The sequence below is a fragment of the Micromonas pusilla genome (assembly GCF_000151265.4).
Source record: "Micromonas pusilla CCMP1545 genomic scaffold MICPUCscaffold_8, whole genome shotgun sequence".
Classification (NCBI taxonomy): domain Eukaryota; kingdom Viridiplantae; phylum Chlorophyta; class Mamiellophyceae; order Mamiellales; family Mamiellaceae; genus Micromonas; species Micromonas pusilla.
In genome coordinates, this window is record NW_003315889.1 from 1,078,861 (window position 1) to 1,097,655 (window position 18,795).

Consider the following 18,795-nt stretch of genomic DNA (forward strand, 5'->3'; position numbering starts at 1 on the left):
CCGCTCCCGCCGCCGCCGCCGCCGCCGCTGAGAACGGGTCGGACGCCCGGGAAGGCGAAGCCGTGGTGGGTCGTGTGACGCCCTGTCGCGTCATGTGCACATTCCTCACGCGTATTTAGCTCGAACGACGCGCGCGGGACGCTCGATGCACGCGCATCGAGCCTCCGTATTCACAAGGTGTACGAACAGCGTTATGATATCTGCGACAAAATACTGTAATCTCTCTTTCTTTTCGCGCGAGTCGTCCACCTGACGACGTTTCCTTCGACGCTCGCCGCCGCTCGTCTCCGCACATCCATCGCGCGCGACCGCACGGACGCGACGCCGCGAACGTCTCCTTTGACACTCGCGCGTTTTGCACTCGCGCGATGCGCGTCTCGTAGACGCCGTACTGTAGCAGACTGGTCGTCAAGCGGAGCGGTGAAGCGCGGACGCTGACGCGGAAGACGTCCGTCGTCCTCCCCCGCCCACCGCGCGTCGTTGTTACGAGAAAGAAGTTCTTAGTCTCCGCGCCGCGACGAGGATGAGCCCGTCGGACCCCCCGCGCCCGCGCCTGAGCGTCTCCATGATGGATCTCCGCGCCCGCGCGAAGGAGAGCTCGTACGCCGCCGCGGCGAGGAAGCTCCTCGCGAGCGACGACGCGACGAAACCCGCGGCGACGCGCGCGATCGCGGAGGACGGCGCGACGGGCGCGATCTCGTCGGCGAACGCCGCGTCCGCTTCTTCGCCCGCGTCGCGATCGCGCGCGGGCGGGCCCGCGGACGGCGGCGGCGGCGGCGGCGGCGGCGGCGGCGGCGGCGAGCATCTCAGGCGGACGGCGTCCGCCGCCGTGGACGCGCCGCCGAATGCGGCGTCCGCGTCCGCGTCCGCGCGCGCGAGGCTGGACACGACGGGCGTGCACCTGCGCCTCGCGCTGCCGCACGTCCGCGCGGCGCTTCGGCAGCTCCGCGATTCGTGCCGCGGCGCCGGCGGCGAAGCCGCCGGATCCCCCTGCCCGTCCTCCTCCGCGGTCGCGTCCGAACTCGCCGCGCTCGCGCAGACGCTCATGGAGATGGACGCGGAGGCGCTCCGAGCGTCGTGCGAGTGCGTCGTGTTGCACGTGCGGACCCTCCTCGGCGTCGCCGCGCGTCGAAGCGTCGAGCGGACGCAACTCGCGACGCTCCTGTTTTCGCTGTCGCGGTTCATGCCGCTCGTGGTGACCTTGGACGAGGGCGCGAAGTCCACGACGACGACGACGACGACGACGACGTCCACGTCCCCGCCGGCGGCTTCGGCTTCGGCTTCGGCTTCGGCTTCGGCTTCGGCTTCTCAGGGCGGCGGCGCGTTCTCGGAAGCGGCGGCGGCGGCGGCGGCGCGCGAGCGAGGCCGCGTGTCGCTCCTCGCCGCCGACGCGGTGAAAGCCGCGGAGACGGAGGACGCGATGGCGTCCGCGACGGTGCCGCAGCAGACCGCGAGCGCGATAAACCGCGTCGTCGCGGGGCTGCGGACGTACGCCGCCGCGGTGAGCGCGTGGCAGTCGGCGCTCGCGGATGAGGAAATAAAACGCGGGATCGCCGACGCCGACGCCGTCGTCGTCGCGCCGCCGCACGTTGGCCCGCCCGTCGCGCCGCCCGCGCCGCCGCCGTACGTGCCGCGGCCGCGGAGCCTGAGCGCGGAGAGGGGCGCCGGGTCGCCGTTGAGCGGCTCTCCGCCGCGGTTGTCGTCGAGGCTGTCCGAAGAGAGCGGCCGCGCCCGCGGCGGCGTTTCCGGCGGCGGGATGTCCAGAGTCGCGAGCGGCAGCTCCCTCGGCGTGGACTGGGCGGACGAGACCGAGGACCACCCGCGGAGTCGCGCCCCGGCGTCGCTCGCGCACGGCGGGAGTTCGTTCTCCACCGCGAAAGGCGACGACAGCGACGGACGAGAGGACGAAGACGTGTTCGAAGTTGACGTCGGCGGCGGCGGCGCGCCGTCCGGCGAGCGGCTCATCCTTCGCAAGAACACGTCCCCGGCGGGGCACGCGGCTTCACACGCGGCTTCACACGGGGTCACACAGAAGACGCTGCGAAGGTCCGCGTCCGAGGCGAGCGCGTCGCTGATGGCGACCGCGGCGGCGGCGGCGATCCAGGAGGAGATGCACAAAGGGCAGCACCCCGGCGGCGCTTCGGGGGCGCGACGGCCGATGAGTTACGCGCACGCGCTCGTCGTGCAAGCGCCGCGGCCTCCAGCTCTAGCGCAAACGCAAACAGGTGGTGCGTTACTTTCAACGCCCACGAAAGTGATCCCCGCGCCGTTGGCGAAGCCGTCGCCGCCGCCCGCGGGGACGACGGCGGGCGGCCGCCCGCCGACGCCCCCGAAGCACCGCCGCCGGCTCTCGCGCGAGGCGATGGACTTCGACGCGCCGGGCGCCAGCGACGGCGGCCCCGGCGGCGCCGGCGGCGGCCCAGGCGCCGGCGGCGTAAGCGGCGGGCCCGGAGGCCTGAGCCTGAGCCTCTCGCGGCCGTACAGGGACGTCCTCGCCGGCGGCGGCGGCGGCGCCGGCGGCGGCGGCGGAAGCATGCTCGCGCACACGTTGACGAAAAATGCGATGGCGGCGGCGAGCGCGGACTCCCCCGGGACGTCCCCGCCGATGTCGCTGTCGCTGTCCGCCGCGCGCGCGGCGAACGCCGAACGCGGTTTTTCGATCGCCGCGGCGTCGTCGCAGGCGAGGGCGGCGGCAGCGGCCGCCGCGGCGGCTGCGTTCGCGATCCCGCACGCGCCGCATCATCCGCAAAAGCATCATCATCAGGTGCGTTCTATACACTGGTCCCCATACGACCGCGTTCGCGTGGTGAACGCCGATCCTTAAGGACTTTCGCCGTCGTCTCTCTCCGCCCACCCCTCCCTTTCAATACCCGCCCTCGGCGCCTTTCAACTCCAACTGACACCTTTCAACTCCACCCCGCAAAAGCATCATCATCATCATCATCATCATCATCATCATCACCGGTACCTCCCGGGGTCGTCGCGAGCGTCCGAGACCGCGCTGTCGCTGCCCGCGTCGTCGCTCGGGTCGTCCCCGCGCGTGTCCCCGCGCACGTCCATCGCGTCTCTGATGAGTCACGCGACCACGACGCCCGGGTACATCCTGTGTCGGATATGCGAAAAGCCCGTCGCGGAGGAGGGCTTGCGCGCGCACTCGTCGTGTTGCAAATCGCTCCAAGACGCGGACATGGCGCTCATTCGCGGGTACGGCGGATACGCGACGATCAGCGAGCGGTTCCAAGCCGCGCTGCCGGTCGTCGCGGATCTCATCGAGAGCGCGGGGAGGTGCCTGCTCCCGAACGGCGGCGCGGTGGGGGTGGGCGAGCGAGCGGCGGAGAAGGCGACGCCCGGGGTGGAGCCGCCGGAGACGAATTCGGATTCAGCGGTGATGACCGCGGAGGAGATCGCCGTCTTCGCCGGGCTGCACCGACTCGCGATCAACGTCGCGCGCGAGCTCGCGGCGGCCGCGGCGAAGTCTCCCAAGGAGAAGGACACGTTCGCGAGGCTGCAGCGCGAGCTTCAAGACGTCGTCACCGCGGCGTGGGCGAAGGGGCATCACGTCACGGAGACGGTTGCGAAGCACCTCGGCGGAATGCTCGCGGAGTACCTCGCCGCCGCCGGGGAAGCGGAGACGTGCGCGCACGGGGGAGGCGACGGGTCGAGCGCGAGCCACGCGATGGTTTCTTCTTCTCCGCGTGGCGGCGATTGGTCGACGGACGTCGTCGCGAACGATTCGCCGCTCGCGGTGAGCCCGCCGAACCGCGCGGGTGTCGGCGTCCGACATGGCGCGTTCACGTCCGCGCCCGGGTCGCCTCTCTACGCGCGCGAGAAGCGGCACTCGTCGCACGTCCCCGGGGAGCGCCCGCACGGCGTCGTCGGGATCGAAGACTTCGACGTCTTGAAGCTCATATCCTCCGGCGCGTACGGCAAGGTGTTCCTGTGCCGGAAGCACACGACGCAAGACGTGTACGCCATCAAGGTGATTCGCAAAAAAGATTTGATTTACAAAAACATGACGCAGCAGGCGATGGCGGAGCGAGACGCGCTGATTCACACGGACAACCCGTTCATCGTGAAGCTCTTCTACTCGTTCGCGTCCACGCGGCATCTGTACATCGTCACCGAGTACGCCATCGGAGGCGATCTGTACTCGTTGCTGAGGCAGTTGGGACGGCTCGGGGAGACGCACGCGAGACAGTACGCCGCGGAGGTTGCGTTGGCGTTGGAATACTGCCACGCGCGGGGGATCATCCATCGCGACGTGAAGCCGGATAACTTGCTAATCGCGGCGAACGGGCACATAAAACTCACGGACTTTGGGCTGAGTAACATCGGGATCGCGCGCGACGCCAAGGCGCGCGCGGGGGGGACCGCGCCCGCGCCGTCGCGCGGGTCGCCCGGCGACGGCGACGGCGGCGGCGGCGGCGGCGGCGGCGGCGCGACGACGAGTCAACCGCCGCAGCCGCCGCCGTCGCCTTCGGCGTCGCACCGCCGCGCACCGAGCAGCGTGACGGGGTACGCGCACAGCGGGTACGGCAGCGACACGTCCGTGACCAGCGCCGGACGAGCGACGCGGACGAGCAGCGTGTACGATTACAGCGCGTCGCAGTCCATAGGAGGATCCGTCGTCGTCGTCGTCGGCGGCGGCGGCGGCGGCGGCGGCGGGTCCGGCGGCGTCGCGGGCGGCGGCGGCGGCGGCGGCTTCGCGAAAGGCACCCCCGACTACCTCGCCCCCGAGGTTCTGCTCTGCGAGCCGTACGGCCCGGAGGTTGACTGGTGGGCTCTGGGCGTCGTCGTGTTCGAGCTGCTCGTGGGGGTGCCGCCGTTTCACGCGGCGACGCCGGTGAAGATTTTCGAAAACATCCTCACCGGGACGATCGCGTGGCCGCCGATGAAACCGAAAGCGAGAGCGAACCCGAAACCGAAACCGAAACCGAAAGCGAACGATGCCGCAGAAGGCGGCGGCGGCGCGAGCAAGATGGACACGATGTCGGACGACGACGACGACGACGACGACGACGACGAGGGGCTATCCTCGGCGGCGAGAGATCTCATCTCCGGGCTGCTCACCTCCGAGGTCGCCGCGCGGTTAGGCTCCGTCAACGGCGCGGACGACGTCAAGGCGCACGCGTTCTTTCAGTCCTTGTCGTTCGACCGCGTGTTAGCGTCCGTCACGAGCGGCGGCGGCGACGAGGCGGCGCCGATGTTTATCCCCGCGCCGGATGACGCCGAGGACACGAGCTACTTCGACGCCGTCGGTCGTCGCCGGATTCGACGACGAGCCGCGCGAGAGACGTGGAGCTCGGGGCAGGCGCACCCGGGAGGAGGCCTTAGTGGTCTGGGTGGCGACGCCGCGGCGACACACTCGGGCTCGAACGCGACGTCCGCGTCGACGTCGCCGGTGTCGCTCGTCGCGGGGGAGTTTCTCAACGCCGCTGGCGCTGGCGCGGGCGCGCATCAGGTGCGTTCTATACACTGGTCCCCATACGACCCCGTTGGCGTGGTGAACGCCGATCCTTAAGGACTTTGCCCGGCGCATCTCTCCACCCACGCCTCGGTTTCAATCCCCGCCCTCGACGCCTTTCAACGCCAACTGACGCCTTTCAACTCCACCCTGACGTTCGCTCGTATAGAACGGCCCTCACCCTCCGGGGATCGCGACGGTTGTCGCGTCCCATCTCGGTCGGTCGCCGCAACGGCGCCGTCGGTCGTCGTTGGGGACGTCGAGCTTGGGACACCGGTCGTACGCCTCGAGCGCGTGCTCCGAGAGCGACGTCGAGAGGGACGAGGGTGGGGGGCACGCGCCGCACGGGAGCGTCGGGAGCGTCGGGCGCGGCGGCGGCGGCGGCGGCGGCGGCGGCGCGCGGACGCCGTCGTCGCCGCGCCGTCCCGGGCGGCGATCGCCGTCGCCCGGCCCCGCGCGCACGGACCCCGGCGGCGTCGGGTCCTCTCCCGCGTCGGCGAATAATCCGTGGTTCTCCGGGTCGCACGGGATCATCGCGCGGCCGTCGCCGCTGAATAAGCAATCCACCGGCGGCGGCGGCGGCGGCGCGTTAGGCGCGTTCTATACACTGGTCCCCATACGACCGCGTTGGCGATGTGGACGCCGATCCTTAAGGACTTTTGCCGTCGTCTCTCTCCGCCCACGCCTCGCTTTCAATACCCGCCCTCGGCGCCTTTCAACTCCAACTGACGCCTTTCAACTCCACCCCGACTTTCGCTTGTATAGAACGGCCCTTAAACGCCTACTCCTCCTCCCCCGTCGGCAGCGACGCGGGTCGATCCTCCCCGGACCACGCGCTCAACGTGTTAGGGAACATGTCCGACGTCGGCGACGACGACGTCGGCGAGGACGCGGGGGCGTCCGGGGGGCGGCGGCGGCGGCTCGACGACGGCGACGGCGACGGCGACGACGACGACGGCGGCGGCGCGTCGTCGTCGACGTCGAGCGACAGCGGCAGCGGCGGCGCGGGGGACGAGCGGAACAGAGAAGAGGCGGAGCTGTTGCCGGACTTTGCGTACACGAACCTGACCGAGCTCGCGATGGCGAACATGTCGCTCGCGAGCGGCGGCGGCGGCGTGGGGGGGTCGGGGTTCGCCACGCCCGAGATCGCGACGTCCCCGCCGACGAGATAGAGAGAGAGGAGTCTTACCTTATTACGTCCGAGGGTCGCGCCGCTCTAGCTAGTAGTTAAGATGTACGAAAGTACTTCCAACGAATCCACCGCGAAGGAACGCATCACGGCGACGCCTCCTCCGCGGACGCCCCTTCCACGCCGACCGACTTCCTCAGGATGATCCTCGGCGGGCGCGACAACCCCGCGGCGAACGCGGCGGTCTCCTCGCTCTCCACGACGAACCCAAAGTCCTCGTAGAACGACTTGGCGCCGTGATTATCGCTCACCACGTGCACGTACATCTCCTCCACGCCCCACCCCTCCGCCACCTCCATCGCGCGTCGCATCAACCGCTTCCCGAGACCCAATCGCCGCGCCTGCGGGAGGACGCACACGTTGCTGAGGTACGCGCGTCGGTACCGCGTCGCGCGCACGCCGGTTTCTCCGGCGCCGGCGTCGCCGGTGTCGCCGGTCTGGGTCTTCTTCTTCTTCTCTTCTCCGGGCCCTCTTCCGTCCTGACTCGTGTCCGTCCCCGGCCGCACCGGGTCGTCATCGCGCGGAAACTTCCCCGCGAGCTCCTCCGCGGGCAGCGTAACGCCCTGGTTCACGTCCAGCGTGCCCAGCACGATCGTCCCCGGCGGAGGGTCTCCGTCTCGCGCGACGCTCCTTTTTTCATGTCGGGGTGGAGTTGAAAGGCGTCAGTTGGAGTTGAAAGGCGTCGCGGTCAGGGATTGAAAGCGAGGGACCCTGGGCGGAGAGAGACGACGGCAAAAGTCCTTAAGAAACGGCGTTCACCACGCCAACGCGGTCGTATGGGGACCAGTGTGAAGGAGAACGCACGCGGGGTGGACGCCGTCGTCGATTCCGAATCCTTCCGGCGCGGCGCCGTCCTCGAGGAGCGGCAGCGCCGCGACGAGGCACGAGACGCGGCAGTTCTTGAACGCGACGTCCGTGCCCGCGATCTTCTCGCCGATCGCGTCCCACTCCGCGTCGATCCTCATGTTGCGATGCGCGCGGACGGAGTACTCGGATCGGTCGGGAGGGTACTCGTAGAAGGAGAGCGCGCGCGCGGCCGCGGACGCGCGGAGCTCGCCGCTCGTCGTCGTCTCGCGCACGGCGACGACGGACGGGTCGAGCGCGACGCGCGCGCGCGGGTCTTTCGCGGAGCGCTCCGGGGTGGAGACGCAGCGCGTCGGGGCCCTGGAACGGGAGACGGGAGGCCGAGGCGTCTGTCGTCGTCGCGAAGAGACGCCGGCGGCGAGCGGACGCGGCGACGCCGCCGCCGCCGCCGCCGCCGCCGACGACGACGCGCCGAGGGAGGAGCGCGCGCGCCCGAGGAGCGCGTGTCTAGACGCGAGCGGGCATCGCGTCGACGCCGCGTGCGACATCGCCGAGGACGCCGTGCCGCGCGCGCGGAGGCGAGTGATGAGAAGGCGACGATCGTGGTTGCTGACCTTTCGTGCGATCCGCTCCGCGGGAGTTCCTTTAAAACGAGTTCGTCGGTCCGTTGAAAGGGTGCGCGATCAGATGTTGAAACCGAGGAACGGGTGAAAAAATTGCAATTGACGCCGTCCGTCCGCCGCGTCGGCCAGAACGAACGCGCGAATCGGGCCCGCGCGTCGAGGCCTCTCTCCATCACACGTCGACGCGCGACGCCTCACCTCGACTCGTCCATCATGCCGCGCGAAGCCGGCCCGCCGTCGCCGCAGTCGTCGATGGAGCTGTTCGGCACGCGAAAGAAGCACCTGGTGCGTCTCGAGCGTCCGTCCTCCCGTCTCGTCGCCGCGCGCTCGACGAGCCCCCCAATTCATCCTCTCCGCGAAATTATAATTGATGATTCCCTCCTCTGACCGCGATCGTCCCTCCCTCCCTCCCTCCCTCCCTCCGGACTCTCGCGCTGCCAGCCGCAACAAGGCGAAGACCGCCACCCGTTCTTAGACGGCGACGACGTCGACTACCGGTTCCCCGGGGCGAGGAAGAAGGGCCCCGAGGGCGCGTATCTTCCCGGATACCGGACGGACACGATCATCGTTCCGGAGTGGAAGAGCTCCGTGGCGCCGATGAAGCCGCTCCAGTGGGACGCCGCGGGGCTCACGAACGCGCGACGATCGGAGATGAACTACTGCCAGGGCATGGGGCGGCAGACGAAAGCGGTGCCGGGGAAGCCGCGGGACGATAACGAAGAGCCGCGGAGGGGGAAGGGAAGGCGATTCACCGAGCGCTCGCACCTGACGGAGATGGGGAGAGATCCGATCGCGGCGCACGCGGGGGTCGGGGGGGAGTACAACGCCGTCGGCAGAGCGCCGTCGCCGCGGCGGGAGAGGCCGTCGATCGAGAGCGGCGGCGGCGGCGGCGGCGGCGGGTTCAGCCTCGACGAGCGCTCTCCGATGGACGGCCCGGAATCCCCGGGCGCGAAGGTGCTTCGATCGATCATCGACGCGTCGTCCCCCGAGGGCGGTCGCGGCGAACCCGTCGCGGGGGTGCGAACCGGTGCGAAAACGGACGACCTCGATCCGTTTTACCGCACGTCGCGCGCGCGCGTGGAGACCCCCGCGGAGTGGAGCGTCCGACGGGCGGCGCTCTCGGACCCGAACGCCATCGGCGACGACCGCGAGATGGCCAAGCTCGGCGCGTTCAAACGGCGCGGCACCGAACGGCCGCCGAAGGATTCGCTGTCCGTCGCCGAGGGCACCGCGATCGTCGGGCCGGAGTGGGGCAGCGGCGAGCCGGAGGACTGGAAGACGGTGAGGAAAGGGAAGGGGCAGTTTGAGCACAACGATCCGTTTCGACAGAGCGCGGAGATGGACGGGGTCGTCGAGTATAAACACGCGCGCGGCGCCACCGGAACCGCGGACGCGTATACGCTCGTGGACCCGAGAGCGGAGGAGAGGGCGAGGCAGGAGCGCGCGATCGCGGACGCGCTGGAGGAGAACGTGCGCGAGAACGCGGCGGCGGCGGCGAGGTACAAAGAAGCCGTGGACAGCAACAACGGCATCTTGTCGAATTATCTGTACGAAGTGACGGGCGTGAACGCCGCGGAGCAGCCGCTGCCGCAGCGGGGGAGGACGCCGCAGAAGCCGGGGCCGCCGGAGTCGTGGCACGCGAGCTTGTATTGACGAGAGTGGTTTCGTCGAGTGGCGCGCGCGCGCGTGATGATTCCGTAGTGTATTTAAACATCGTATCTCATCCGAACCCATCCCTCCCATCCCATCTCATCCCTTCGCGCGCTGTAAGTAACCGCATCACGGCGCCTCCCGGAATCGCGCGCCGCGGCGACACCGCGGCGAGAAGATCTTTCCCGTCGCCGCGAAGAGGAGCACCAGCAGCCAGTACGCGAAAAACGCCGGCGCGATGGCCGCGGAGACGACGCCGCCGATGAAAACCCGCGACGCGAACGCCGACTGCAACGCCGCGGCGTGAAACACCGGGTCCGGGCACGGCTCGAGCTCGATCTCGCTCAGGGCTATGGACTGCGTCCACAACGCCTGCGCGTACGCGATCGCGAACGTGATCAGCTGCCAGAAAAAACACCCGAGCCAGTACAGCGGACACGTCACGACGATTCCCCGCCACGCGCGATGCGCGCACTTCCAGCGGTCCGCGATGAACTTAAAGTCGTGCGTGATGGGGTAAACGCACACGACGACCGCCTCCACGAGGTCGTGCTTGAGTTTCTCGATCGCGTCCGGGAAGATCGCGTCGTCGTCGTCGACGCCGCAGCCGGCGATCACGGCGTACGACCACTCGACGTGCGCCGACACGATCTCCGCGGCTTTCGCCTCGGCGTCCAGGGGAGCGCCGTTTATTCCTTCGTCTTCTACCTCCTCCGCGCGGAGCTTGTGCGCGAGCGTGCGCACGAACGCGCCGGTCGCGAGGAACGGCGCGGTGAACGGCGCGAGCGCGGCGAGGACGAGGACGACGACGGCGGCGACTATCAGATTGACCGCGGCGACGCATCGAGCGACGAAGACGACCGCCGGGTTGACTCTCCGGTACAGGATGGGTGGAGTTGAAAGGCGTCAGTTGGCGTTGGAAGGCGTAGAGGATGGGGATTGAAAGCGAGGTGTGGGCGGAGAGAGACGACGGCAATAGTCCTTAAGGAACGGCGTTCACCACGCGATCGCGGTCGTATGGGGACCAGTGTAAGGAAATCGCACCTCCGCGTCGGGAAATGCATCGCCGGGCACGCCCAAAACGACAGCAAGCCGTAGTGCCGCCCTTCCCCGCCGCACTCGCGCCCGCACTGCCAGCACCACGACGTGTTGCAGCGCCTGCAGTACATCTGCGCGCACCCGCCGTCGCGTTTGACGGGGGTTCGGCAGGTGGGACACCGGCGGCAGCGGCGTCTGACGAGGAGGGCGGTCAGTTCCGCGCGAGGCGACGTCGGAGCGGAGTTGAAAGGCGTCGTCGGTTGGAGACTTGGAGTTGAAAGGCATCGCGGTCCGAATGTTGAAAGCGTGGGATGGGTACACGTAGTTGTAGTAGCCCTAGAGAGAACCGCCGAGCGAAGTCCTTAAGGAACGGCGTTCACCGCGCGAACGCGGTCACGCGGGGACCGGCGTAAGGTGAACGCGCCTGACGAAGCGCGACGACGAGCGAGACTCGCCCGCGGCGCGCTCGCGACGCGCGCGGTCGACGCGCGCGCGGAGGACGGGCGTCAGCGCGAGGAGGTCGTCCGACGCGAGCTCGCGCGGGCATCGCGCCGAGGGAGCGTCGGTCTCTTCCACGACGGGGCCGGGGCCGAGACCGGGTCTGGCGGTCGGGGACGCGACGAGCGCGGGACAGCGGAGGCTGCGCCCCGCGGCTCTCCCGCCCTCCACGTACGCCTTCGCGCAGCCGATCTGGCACCGATCGCACAGGCAGTGCCCGCACGGGAGCGCGTGCGAGGCGACGTCGCACGCGGCGTCGCACACGACGCACGCGGTCGCCAGCGCGGGCGGGAGCGGCGGCGGCGGCGGCGGCGGCGGCGGAGGCGCGGCGTCGTCGCGGGGGGCGGCGGTGGTCGCGTCTCGGGGGACGCGAGGCGACGACGCCGCCTCCCCGCTCGCGTCGTCGTCGTCGCCGTCGCGCGGGGGGGGTCGAACCCAGGGGAGCCACCGCGCGAGGACGCGCGCCATGGGCGCGCGCGGCGAAGGGTGCGCGGCGGCGTCGACCGCGCCGCGTCGCGCGCTTTGAACCGCCCGAGAAAAACGCGGGGAAACCAACCCAGAACCACACGAACACCGCCGCCGCGGCTACCGCTACCAACACCACCANGCNCACNCANACNCAGGCGCCGCCGCCGCGCACTCTCGTCTCTTCGTCTACCGCGGCGCCTCCCACTGCGTCACCCCGGTGACGTTGTTCACGTAATACGCGACGCCCTCGTTCGTGTAAAACTGCTCCCACGCGCTCCCGCCGCCGCCGCTCCCGCCGCCGCCCGGAGTGTACCCCGTCACGCTCACGTCGATGTCCGGGTTGAGATCCCTCCCTCCTCCGGACCGCGGCACGGACGCGAACGCTCCGTGCAGCTGCGACCCGAGCCCGGACCCGTCGTCCAGTCGTTGCTGCTGATGCGAGGAGGAAGAAGAACCGCCGCCGCCGGAAACGCCCGCGGACGGCGCGTTATAACTCTGCTGCCCTCCGCCGGCGCCGGACCCGGCGCCGGCGCCGGACATCGACTTGTGAATCGCCATGGCCCACGCGTCCGCTTCCCGCTCTGAGTCCGCGACTAAAAACTTACACCCTCGCTTCTCCGCGTCCGCGCTTCCGATGAGATCGATCGCGTGCGCCTTTCCCGCCTCGTGCTTCGACGCCGTGCACGCGGTGTTCACCGCGGCGAGGTCGATGACCCCGCGCGGATGCCGCGGCTGTTTCTGCTGGTCAAAGTTATTCTTAAACCACGCGAGCTTGTTCTCTTTGAGGACGAACCACCGCCTTCGCCACATCTGGATCGTCTCGCCTCTCTTCGAGAGCCAGCCGCAGTAGTCGATGCCGTCGTTCCAGTCGATCGACGGCGCCGGGCGTTCGGGGTCGGTCGTGGGGGGAACGACGCCGCCGCCGACGGACCCGCCGCCGCCGCCGCCGCCGCTTTGCCGCGCCTTTTTATTCGCCCACGCGCCCCCGCCGCAGTCCTCGATCGTCGCGGACGGGTCGAACCCTCTGAGCTCGCACCACTGAAACGCCCCCGTCGTGAGCGTGTCCATCATCGCCGTCGTCGTCGCCTCGTCCGAGGACAGCGCGATCTGCGCCTCGCCGGACCCGGTCCCGGTCCCGGTCGCGGTCGCGACGACCACCACAACAAAGACGGTCGGATCCAAAGTCCGCCAGCTGGCGACGCGTTCCAGCGGGAACGCGCGCGACGCACCATCCGTCGCGACGCCGTTCGAGTCGTACACCCGGACGCCGTCGAGACCGACTTGCAAGACGACGTCCTCGACGTCCGCGCCGTCGGCGGTCGGGAGGAGCATGCACTTGTACCGCGCGTTGCCGCTCGTCGCGCCGGAGACCTCGTTCGGCTTGGCCGCGCGGCCGGGGTACGAAGCCGAGGATCGATTATTATTATCGCCGTAAGAGCCCCCCGCGCCGGCGCCGCGAGCGCTCTGCTGCTGCGAGTGCTGGATCAGCGCGGGGATGCTCGGGTAGTTGATCGCGTCGTACCCGCCCGCGTAGGGGTCGTCGTACGCCGTCGCCGCCGCCGTCGCCGTCGCCGACCGCGCGCGATGTTGTTCGGAGGGCGACCTGTAGTCGGGCATCAGCGGCTGCTGCGCGAGGTTCGGCGGCGCGGGGGCGGCGGGGTAGCCCTGGGACGCGTACGGGTCGGGCGGCGCGACGTTGATCGGGGCCTGGGTTGGGTTGGATTGGATTTGAGGGGGAGGAGGAGGGGAGGGGGTCAGGGAGGAAGGGGCTCGCGTTTTCGTTCACTCACTTATTTCTTTTCGTCGACGGACGACGACGTCGTCGAACGGGGTGTCGGGTCGACGCGACGCGCGCGGGTTCGACGCCGGAGACGCGCGCGCACCTGAGGATACCCTTGGTCGTAGCCGGTCTGCGGCGCCGCGGGGTACTGGTACGGCGTCGACATGACACCAGGCGCGTTCGCGTTCAGATTCGCTCGCGCGATCGATTGTCAATTATTCGTCCAGGTGGCAATAATTCTCGCGCGCGGAGAAGGCGAGACGACGACGGCTGCGCGCGCGCGTCTCCGGCGCTTCGGACGCGAAGCGCGCGAGGACTGAGCTCGCGTGGACGCGGGAGAGGAAGAACCCGCGGCGAGTGCGGTTCGCGTGCGGTTGCGCGCGTCCGAATGCCGAGGAAGGCGCGCCCGCGACGACGAACGAAAACAACGACGAGCGACTCGCTTGACTTCATCAAAATTCTGGTCGGGCTTCTTTGGACGCACAAAAATAGTGCAAAAATATCGTCGAGTTCGCACTCCCCGCGCGCCCCCCCCGCCGCCACGCCCAGATCCGAGATGCATGCCACCCTCGAGGCCGACGGGTCCATCGCGTGCGTGATCTTCTCCAACCTCGGGCCGAACCCAAGGGACCGCATCGCGCTCGCCGCCGTGAGCAGGGTGTTCAGGGACGCGGAGAAGGCGGACGCGTCGTTGCCGTGCGGCGGTGGTCTCAGTGCTTTGAAGAAGCTCGGTGACGAGTTTCATCACTCCGAGCACAAGGACGCGGAGGCGGTCTACTGGTGGCGCAAGGGGGCCGATCGCGGCGATGCTGATTGCATGTACGCGATCGGAAGGTGCTATCGGCACGGCGACCATGGCGTGGAGAAAGACCGGAGGAAGTCGTGCGAGTGGCTGATAAAAGCTTCAGAGTTAGGGCACGCCGACTCGACGTACTTCCTCGCAGTGTGCTACCAGCTCGGCGAAGGCGTGGATATAGACGAAGCGAAGGCGTTCGAGTTGAACGTCAAGGCCGCGCACTCATTCAATCTCGGAAACCTTTACCGACACGGCCTGTGCGGTGTAGCGGAGGACAAAAAAGAGGCGCTGAAGTGGTTTCGCGTCGCCTTCGACATCGGCTATGACCGAAACTACTTCGGGTCTATCGGGTTTCAGTATCTACGTGGGATATGTCGCATGCTCGAGGCCGAGCTCGCGGCGACGCGCACGAACTGACGACGAACACGAACACGCACGAACTGACGACGAACACGAACACGCACGTGTACATACTACGTTCACACGACTACCTAACACCACCCTACGCGAGCGCGTCCCAGACCCCGCCGCCGCCGCCGCTCGCGGGCGACGGCGACGGCGCCATCGCCCGAAACACCGCCGTCGCGAACCGCGAAAACGTCACCCGTGTCCCGGGTATCGCGTCGACGACGCGCGTCGACAGCGCTCGGAAATCGTCCCATCGCTTATCCCCGCGCTTTCCGACGTCTTCGCCGACGCGTCGGAGAACGTCGCGAAGCGTGGACTTGGGCACCGTCCGGGAGTCGTCGCGCGCGTCGACGACGTTTTCGTTTTCGTTTTCATTTTCGCCGCCGTCGCCGCCGCCGGCTGCGTCGTCGCCGTCCGCGGCGCCGTACATCGCGAACGCCCTCTCCACCTCCCCCAGCGCCTCCTCGAACGCCAAGCACGCGCGCACGCCGCCGAGGAACTCGAAAAAGTCCACGTCCTCCGCGTCGTCGTCGTCCCCCCTCCCCAACGCTCGCAGCACCGCGACCGCGACCTCCCGCGGGAAATCCGCGCACAGCATTTGCATCACCGCCTTCGCGTCTCCCGCGCTGACGCCGCCGCGCTCCTTCTCCAGCACCCCGAACGCGACGACCGCGTTGTCTATGAACGCCGTCCTGTGATGCGGGCACAGCGTGAGGAACTGGTACGCGCGCGGCACCGGCCCGGCGCCGCTGAGGGTCGTTCCATACGAAGCGATGTCGGGGTGGAGTTCATGGGCGTCAGATGGAGTTGAAAGGCGTCGATGGCGGGGATTGAACGCAAGGGGTGGGCGGAGAGACGCGCCGGGCAAAGTCTTTAAGGATCGGCGTTCACCACGCGAACGCGGTCGTATGGGAACCAGTGTATAGAACGCACCTGAGGACGCGTCGAAGGTAATCGGCGCAGAACGCGATCGGATCTTCCGGGCGGTTCTCGAACACGAGCGTGAGCGCGTCGTTGAGGTAGACGGTCAGCGACGAGCGATCGAACGCGGCGACGTCGAGCGCGATTGGAGGAGCGGGGTGAGGGTGGGCGCGCGAGGCGGCGGTCGCGTCCGCCGCGGCGGCGCGGCGCGTCGCGGCGTCCATCGCGCGCCGCGCTTTTGAAACGCAGCGCAGCTGTCAGCTGGGAAGAGTCCGGCCTGGCGCGCTCGTCTCGCGGTCGTCGCGTCGTCTCGTCCGAGCTGAGGCGTCCGAGAGACGACCGCCGCCGCCTCCGCGCGCGCCGCGACGCGCGCACACGTCCATGCGCGCGCGCACGTCGCTCGGACTCGACGCGCGCGCGACGTCCCCATCGCGCGAGTGCCTCGTCGCTCCGCTCCTCGGCGCCGACGCGATGGAGGGCGGCTGCGCCGCGAGCGACGCGGGTGGGCTCTCTCCGAGGGCGGGGTCGCGCGCGCGCTCGCCCTCGACGCCGACGACGTCGCCGCCGCCGCCGCTCGAGCGCCCGTCGCCGTCGTCCGCGGGCTACGGCTACGTCGTCGGCCCGAACGCGATCATACACACCCCGGGGCCGCACGACCGCGTGCAAGCGAAGCGATACGCGCTCAGCCGGCGGTGGCTCCTCGTCGACCGCGGCGGCGCGGTGTCGCTGCTGGAGGCGTCAAAGGCGGAGATGCAAAAAGAGGCGAGGTCGCCGTAATAACTCTCTCTTCGGTCGATATGCCGTAGGATTAACGCTCGTGACCATACCGTTTATTATGTTTTGTGGTGACCCTACGGATCGTTCGGGGTGCCTTTCCGCGACCTGATGATCCTAGACCCGTCGCTTCCGACGCCCTCCACGGCGAGCGTCTTCATCCGCCCGCGAGCCGTGGTGGTCAACTTAGGCGCGTTGTATACACCGGTCCCCATACGACCGCGTCGGCGTGGTGAACGCCGTTCCTTAAGGACTTTTCCCGGCGCATCTCTCCGCCCAGCCCTCGCTCTCAGTCCCCGCCCCCCTCGACGCCTTTCAACTCCGCTTCTGACGCCTTTCAACTCCCCCCCGACGTCGCTTTGTATGGAACGACCCTCAGAGCACGTCAAGATGATCGTCGTGTCCACGCACGCGTTGCTTTTCACCTCCGCGGAGCCGGACGCGCACGTCCGACGGTTCGTCGCGCTGCTGAAGCGGCAGCTCGCGCCGCCGGGAGCGGGAGGAGGAGGAGAAGAGTGCGGGTCCCCGAGGGAGGGTCAGACGCCGGCGTGGACGCCGAGCGGGGGCGCGCGTCGGACGCGATCGGAACCCGCGCCCGAGACGCTGACGCGCCCGCCGACGCGGTCGCCGTCGAAGCCGACGCCGTTCGCGCCCGTGCCCGCGCCGCAACCGCCGCCTTCGCGGACGTCCACGCCGCCGCCGTTGTCGCGGATGTACTCGCTCGAGTCTGGAATGGACGACATCCTCGACGCGGCGAAGTGCGCCGAATACGACGCCGCCGCCGCCGCCGCCGCCGCCGCCGCCGCCGCCGCCGACGACGACGACGATCTCGACGACTCGCGAACGTTCCCGACGACGGACATCCTCGGCCTGAAACACGACATCGCGCACGACCTGCGCGTCCTCGACCTTCCTTTCGAACTCAGGGTCATCGAGGCTGCGCTGCACGACGTCTGCCAGCGTCTCCTCGACGAGACGACGATGCTGGAACGCGACGCGTCCCCGGCGTTGGAACGTCTCGCGGACCACGTGACGCGGCGGTCGCTCGAGCGCGTGCGGTCGGTCAAGGCGCGTCCTCCTCACACTGGTCCCCATACGACCCCGTCCGCGTGGTGAACGCCGTTCCTTAAGGATATTTGCCGTCGTTTCTCTTCGCCCGTCCCGCGCTTTCAGTCGTCCCCGACCTCGACGCCTTTCGACTTGGACCGACGCGCCCCCGAACGCCGCCCCGACGTCGCTTCGTATGGGCAAACACCCTCAGTCGCGCATGAATGGGCTCACCGTGCGCGTCGCCGCGGTCAGAGAAGAGCTCGCGAAGCTGCTCGCGGACGACGACGACATGACGGACATGTGCTTGACGAGGAAGGAGGCGCTGGAGGCGGAGGAAGCGGCGCGGCACGGGACGCACGCGCCGCCGTCGCGGTCGCCGCGGCCGAGAAGCGACGGCGACGGCGACGGCGACGGCGACGGCGACGGCGACGGCGACGGCACGGACGAGAAGAACCTGTCGATGACGTGGACGACGAACGCATCGTTCGACCAGCGCGACTGCGACGCAGACGGCGCGTCCGCTTCCATCGGCGGCGGCGGCGGCGGCGGCGATGAACCGCGGTCGGATGCGACGCCGGCTTCGGCTTCGGCGCCGCGCCGTCGCCGCGAGCGCCGCCGCGGACGCGACAGATCCAGCCGCTCCCCGTCCTCCTCCTCCTCCGCGTCCTCCCTTTCTTCTTCCTCTTCCTCCTCCTCCTCGTCCAAGTCGTCCACGCGAAGCTCGGATCCCGACGACGAAGCCCACGAGGGCGTGGAAGCGCTACTGGAGGCGTACTACATGCACGTGGATTACTCGCACAAGAGGCTTTGCGAACTCCGCGACGCGATCGAGGATACCGAAGATCTCGCGGAGATTTCGTTGGACTCGCAGCGGAACCAGCTCATACGGATCGATTTACTTCTCTCCAACGGGATGCTCGCGGTCGGGATGTTCTCCATGGTCGCCGGGGTGTTCGGGATGAACCTGAGGACGGGTTGGGAGTCGGATCAGCAAGCGTTTCGAGACGTGTGTTTCGTCTCCGGCGCGGCCAGCGTGCTGGTCTTCGCCTCGGTGGTGATGTATCTCAGGGCGAAGAAGCTGCTGTCGATGTAAGTGACGGACTGTAGTCGAGCGTTGTGATGATGAAACTACTCCCGCGCTGCCTTTCGTTGATGGATAATTTGGAATTGACACAGCGAGCATGTTAGGGTATACACATCTAGTTTAAGTTCCCGTCGCGTAGGTCGTCGCTTCCCGCCGGTAAAATGTCCCTCCGTACCGTCGTCCCTCGGTTCGCGCGAGTCTCGTGCGAACCGAACCGCCTCCCTCGTTCGTCATCGTCATCGTCGACG

The 18,795-nt window shown here is 68.8% G+C and overlaps 12 protein-coding genes across 12 annotated transcripts; 8 read left to right on the forward strand and 4 right to left on the reverse strand.

The window, feature by feature from the left end:
* Positions 1–568: 568 nt before the first annotated feature.
* On the forward strand, positions 569–2,824 carry MICPUCDRAFT_60395 (uncharacterized protein; the record flags this gene model as incomplete). The annotated part of the gene is made up of 1 exon (XM_003060456.1): positions 569–2,824. The coding sequence occupies one exon, from the start codon at positions 569–571 to the stop codon at positions 2,822–2,824; it is 2,256 nt and encodes a 751-aa protein (XP_003060502.1).
* A 644-nt stretch (positions 2,825–3,468) lies between these two features.
* On the forward strand, positions 3,469–4,867 carry MICPUCDRAFT_28108 (uncharacterized protein; the record flags this gene model as incomplete). The annotated part of the gene is made up of 2 exons (XM_003060457.1): positions 3,469–4,325; positions 4,713–4,867. Coding segments are annotated over exons 1-2 (888 nt in total), but the record flags the coding sequence as incomplete, so codon positions are not given.
* A 1,451-nt stretch (positions 4,868–6,318) lies between these two features.
* On the forward strand, positions 6,319–6,636 carry MICPUCDRAFT_60397 (uncharacterized protein; the record flags this gene model as incomplete). Its single annotated transcript, XM_003060458.1, has 1 exon — positions 6,319–6,636. One exon carries the CDS (start codon positions 6,319–6,321, stop codon positions 6,634–6,636), a length of 318 nt encoding a protein of 105 aa, XP_003060504.1.
* Position 6,637: 1 nt separating this feature from the next.
* On the reverse strand, positions 6,638–8,005 carry MICPUCDRAFT_47984 (uncharacterized protein; the record flags this gene model as incomplete). Its single annotated transcript, XM_003060761.1, has 2 exons — positions 6,638–7,283; positions 7,458–8,005. 2 exons carry the CDS (start codon positions 8,003–8,005, stop codon positions 6,740–6,742), a joined length of 1,092 nt encoding a protein of 363 aa, XP_003060807.1. The 3' UTR covers positions 6,638–6,739.
* Positions 8,006–8,293: 288 nt separating this feature from the next.
* On the forward strand, positions 8,294–9,733 carry MICPUCDRAFT_60399 (uncharacterized protein; the record flags this gene model as incomplete). The annotated part of the gene is made up of 2 exons (XM_003060459.1): positions 8,294–8,365; positions 8,522–9,733. 2 exons carry the CDS (start codon positions 8,294–8,296, stop codon positions 9,731–9,733), a joined length of 1,284 nt encoding a protein of 427 aa, XP_003060505.1.
* A 126-nt stretch (positions 9,734–9,859) lies between these two features.
* MICPUCDRAFT_60400 (uncharacterized protein) lies at positions 9,860–11,734 on the reverse strand (the record flags this gene model as incomplete). The annotated part of the gene is made up of 3 exons (XM_003060762.1): positions 9,860–10,604; positions 10,775–10,963; positions 11,220–11,734. The coding sequence occupies 3 exons, from the start codon at positions 11,732–11,734 to the stop codon at positions 9,860–9,862; spliced, it is 1,449 nt and encodes a 482-aa protein (XP_003060808.1).
* A 612-nt stretch (positions 11,735–12,346) lies between these two features.
* On the reverse strand, positions 12,347–12,966 carry MICPUCDRAFT_69293 (uncharacterized protein; the record flags this gene model as incomplete). Its single annotated transcript, XM_003060763.1, is given in 11 exon segments — positions 12,347–12,378; positions 12,380–12,400; positions 12,402–12,451; positions 12,506–12,542; position 12,544; positions 12,546–12,552; positions 12,554–12,588; positions 12,590–12,601; positions 12,728–12,781; positions 12,792–12,812; positions 12,814–12,966. Coding segments are annotated over 9 exon segments (345 nt in total). The 3' UTR covers positions 12,347–12,378; positions 12,380–12,400; positions 12,402–12,426.
* A 1,104-nt stretch (positions 12,967–14,070) lies between these two features.
* MICPUCDRAFT_60402 (uncharacterized protein) lies at positions 14,071–14,727 on the forward strand (the record flags this gene model as incomplete). The annotated part of the gene is made up of 1 exon (XM_003060460.1): positions 14,071–14,727. One exon carries the CDS (start codon positions 14,071–14,073, stop codon positions 14,725–14,727), a length of 657 nt encoding a protein of 218 aa, XP_003060506.1.
* Positions 14,728–14,812: 85 nt separating this feature from the next.
* On the reverse strand, positions 14,813–15,863 carry MICPUCDRAFT_60403 (uncharacterized protein; the record flags this gene model as incomplete). Its single annotated transcript, XM_003060764.1, has 2 exons — positions 14,813–15,467; positions 15,652–15,863. The coding sequence occupies 2 exons, from the start codon at positions 15,861–15,863 to the stop codon at positions 14,813–14,815; spliced, it is 867 nt and encodes a 288-aa protein (XP_003060810.1).
* Positions 15,864–16,110: 247 nt separating this feature from the next.
* On the forward strand, positions 16,111–16,416 carry MICPUCDRAFT_60404 (uncharacterized protein; the record flags this gene model as incomplete). Its single annotated transcript, XM_003060461.1, has 1 exon — positions 16,111–16,416. One exon carries the CDS (start codon positions 16,111–16,113, stop codon positions 16,414–16,416), a length of 306 nt encoding a protein of 101 aa, XP_003060507.1.
* Positions 16,417–16,524: 108 nt separating this feature from the next.
* On the forward strand, positions 16,525–17,529 carry MICPUCDRAFT_60405 (uncharacterized protein; the record flags this gene model as incomplete). Its single annotated transcript, XM_003060462.1, has 1 exon — positions 16,525–17,529. One exon carries the CDS (start codon positions 16,525–16,527, stop codon positions 17,527–17,529), a length of 1,005 nt encoding a protein of 334 aa, XP_003060508.1.
* Positions 17,530–17,752: 223 nt separating this feature from the next.
* Positions 17,753–18,556, forward strand: MICPUCDRAFT_41108 (CorA metal ion transporter family; the record flags this gene model as incomplete). The annotated part of the gene is made up of 1 exon (XM_003060463.1): positions 17,753–18,556. The coding sequence occupies one exon, from the start codon at positions 17,753–17,755 to the stop codon at positions 18,554–18,556; it is 804 nt and encodes a 267-aa protein (XP_003060509.1).
* Positions 18,557–18,795: the final 239 nt, after the last annotated feature.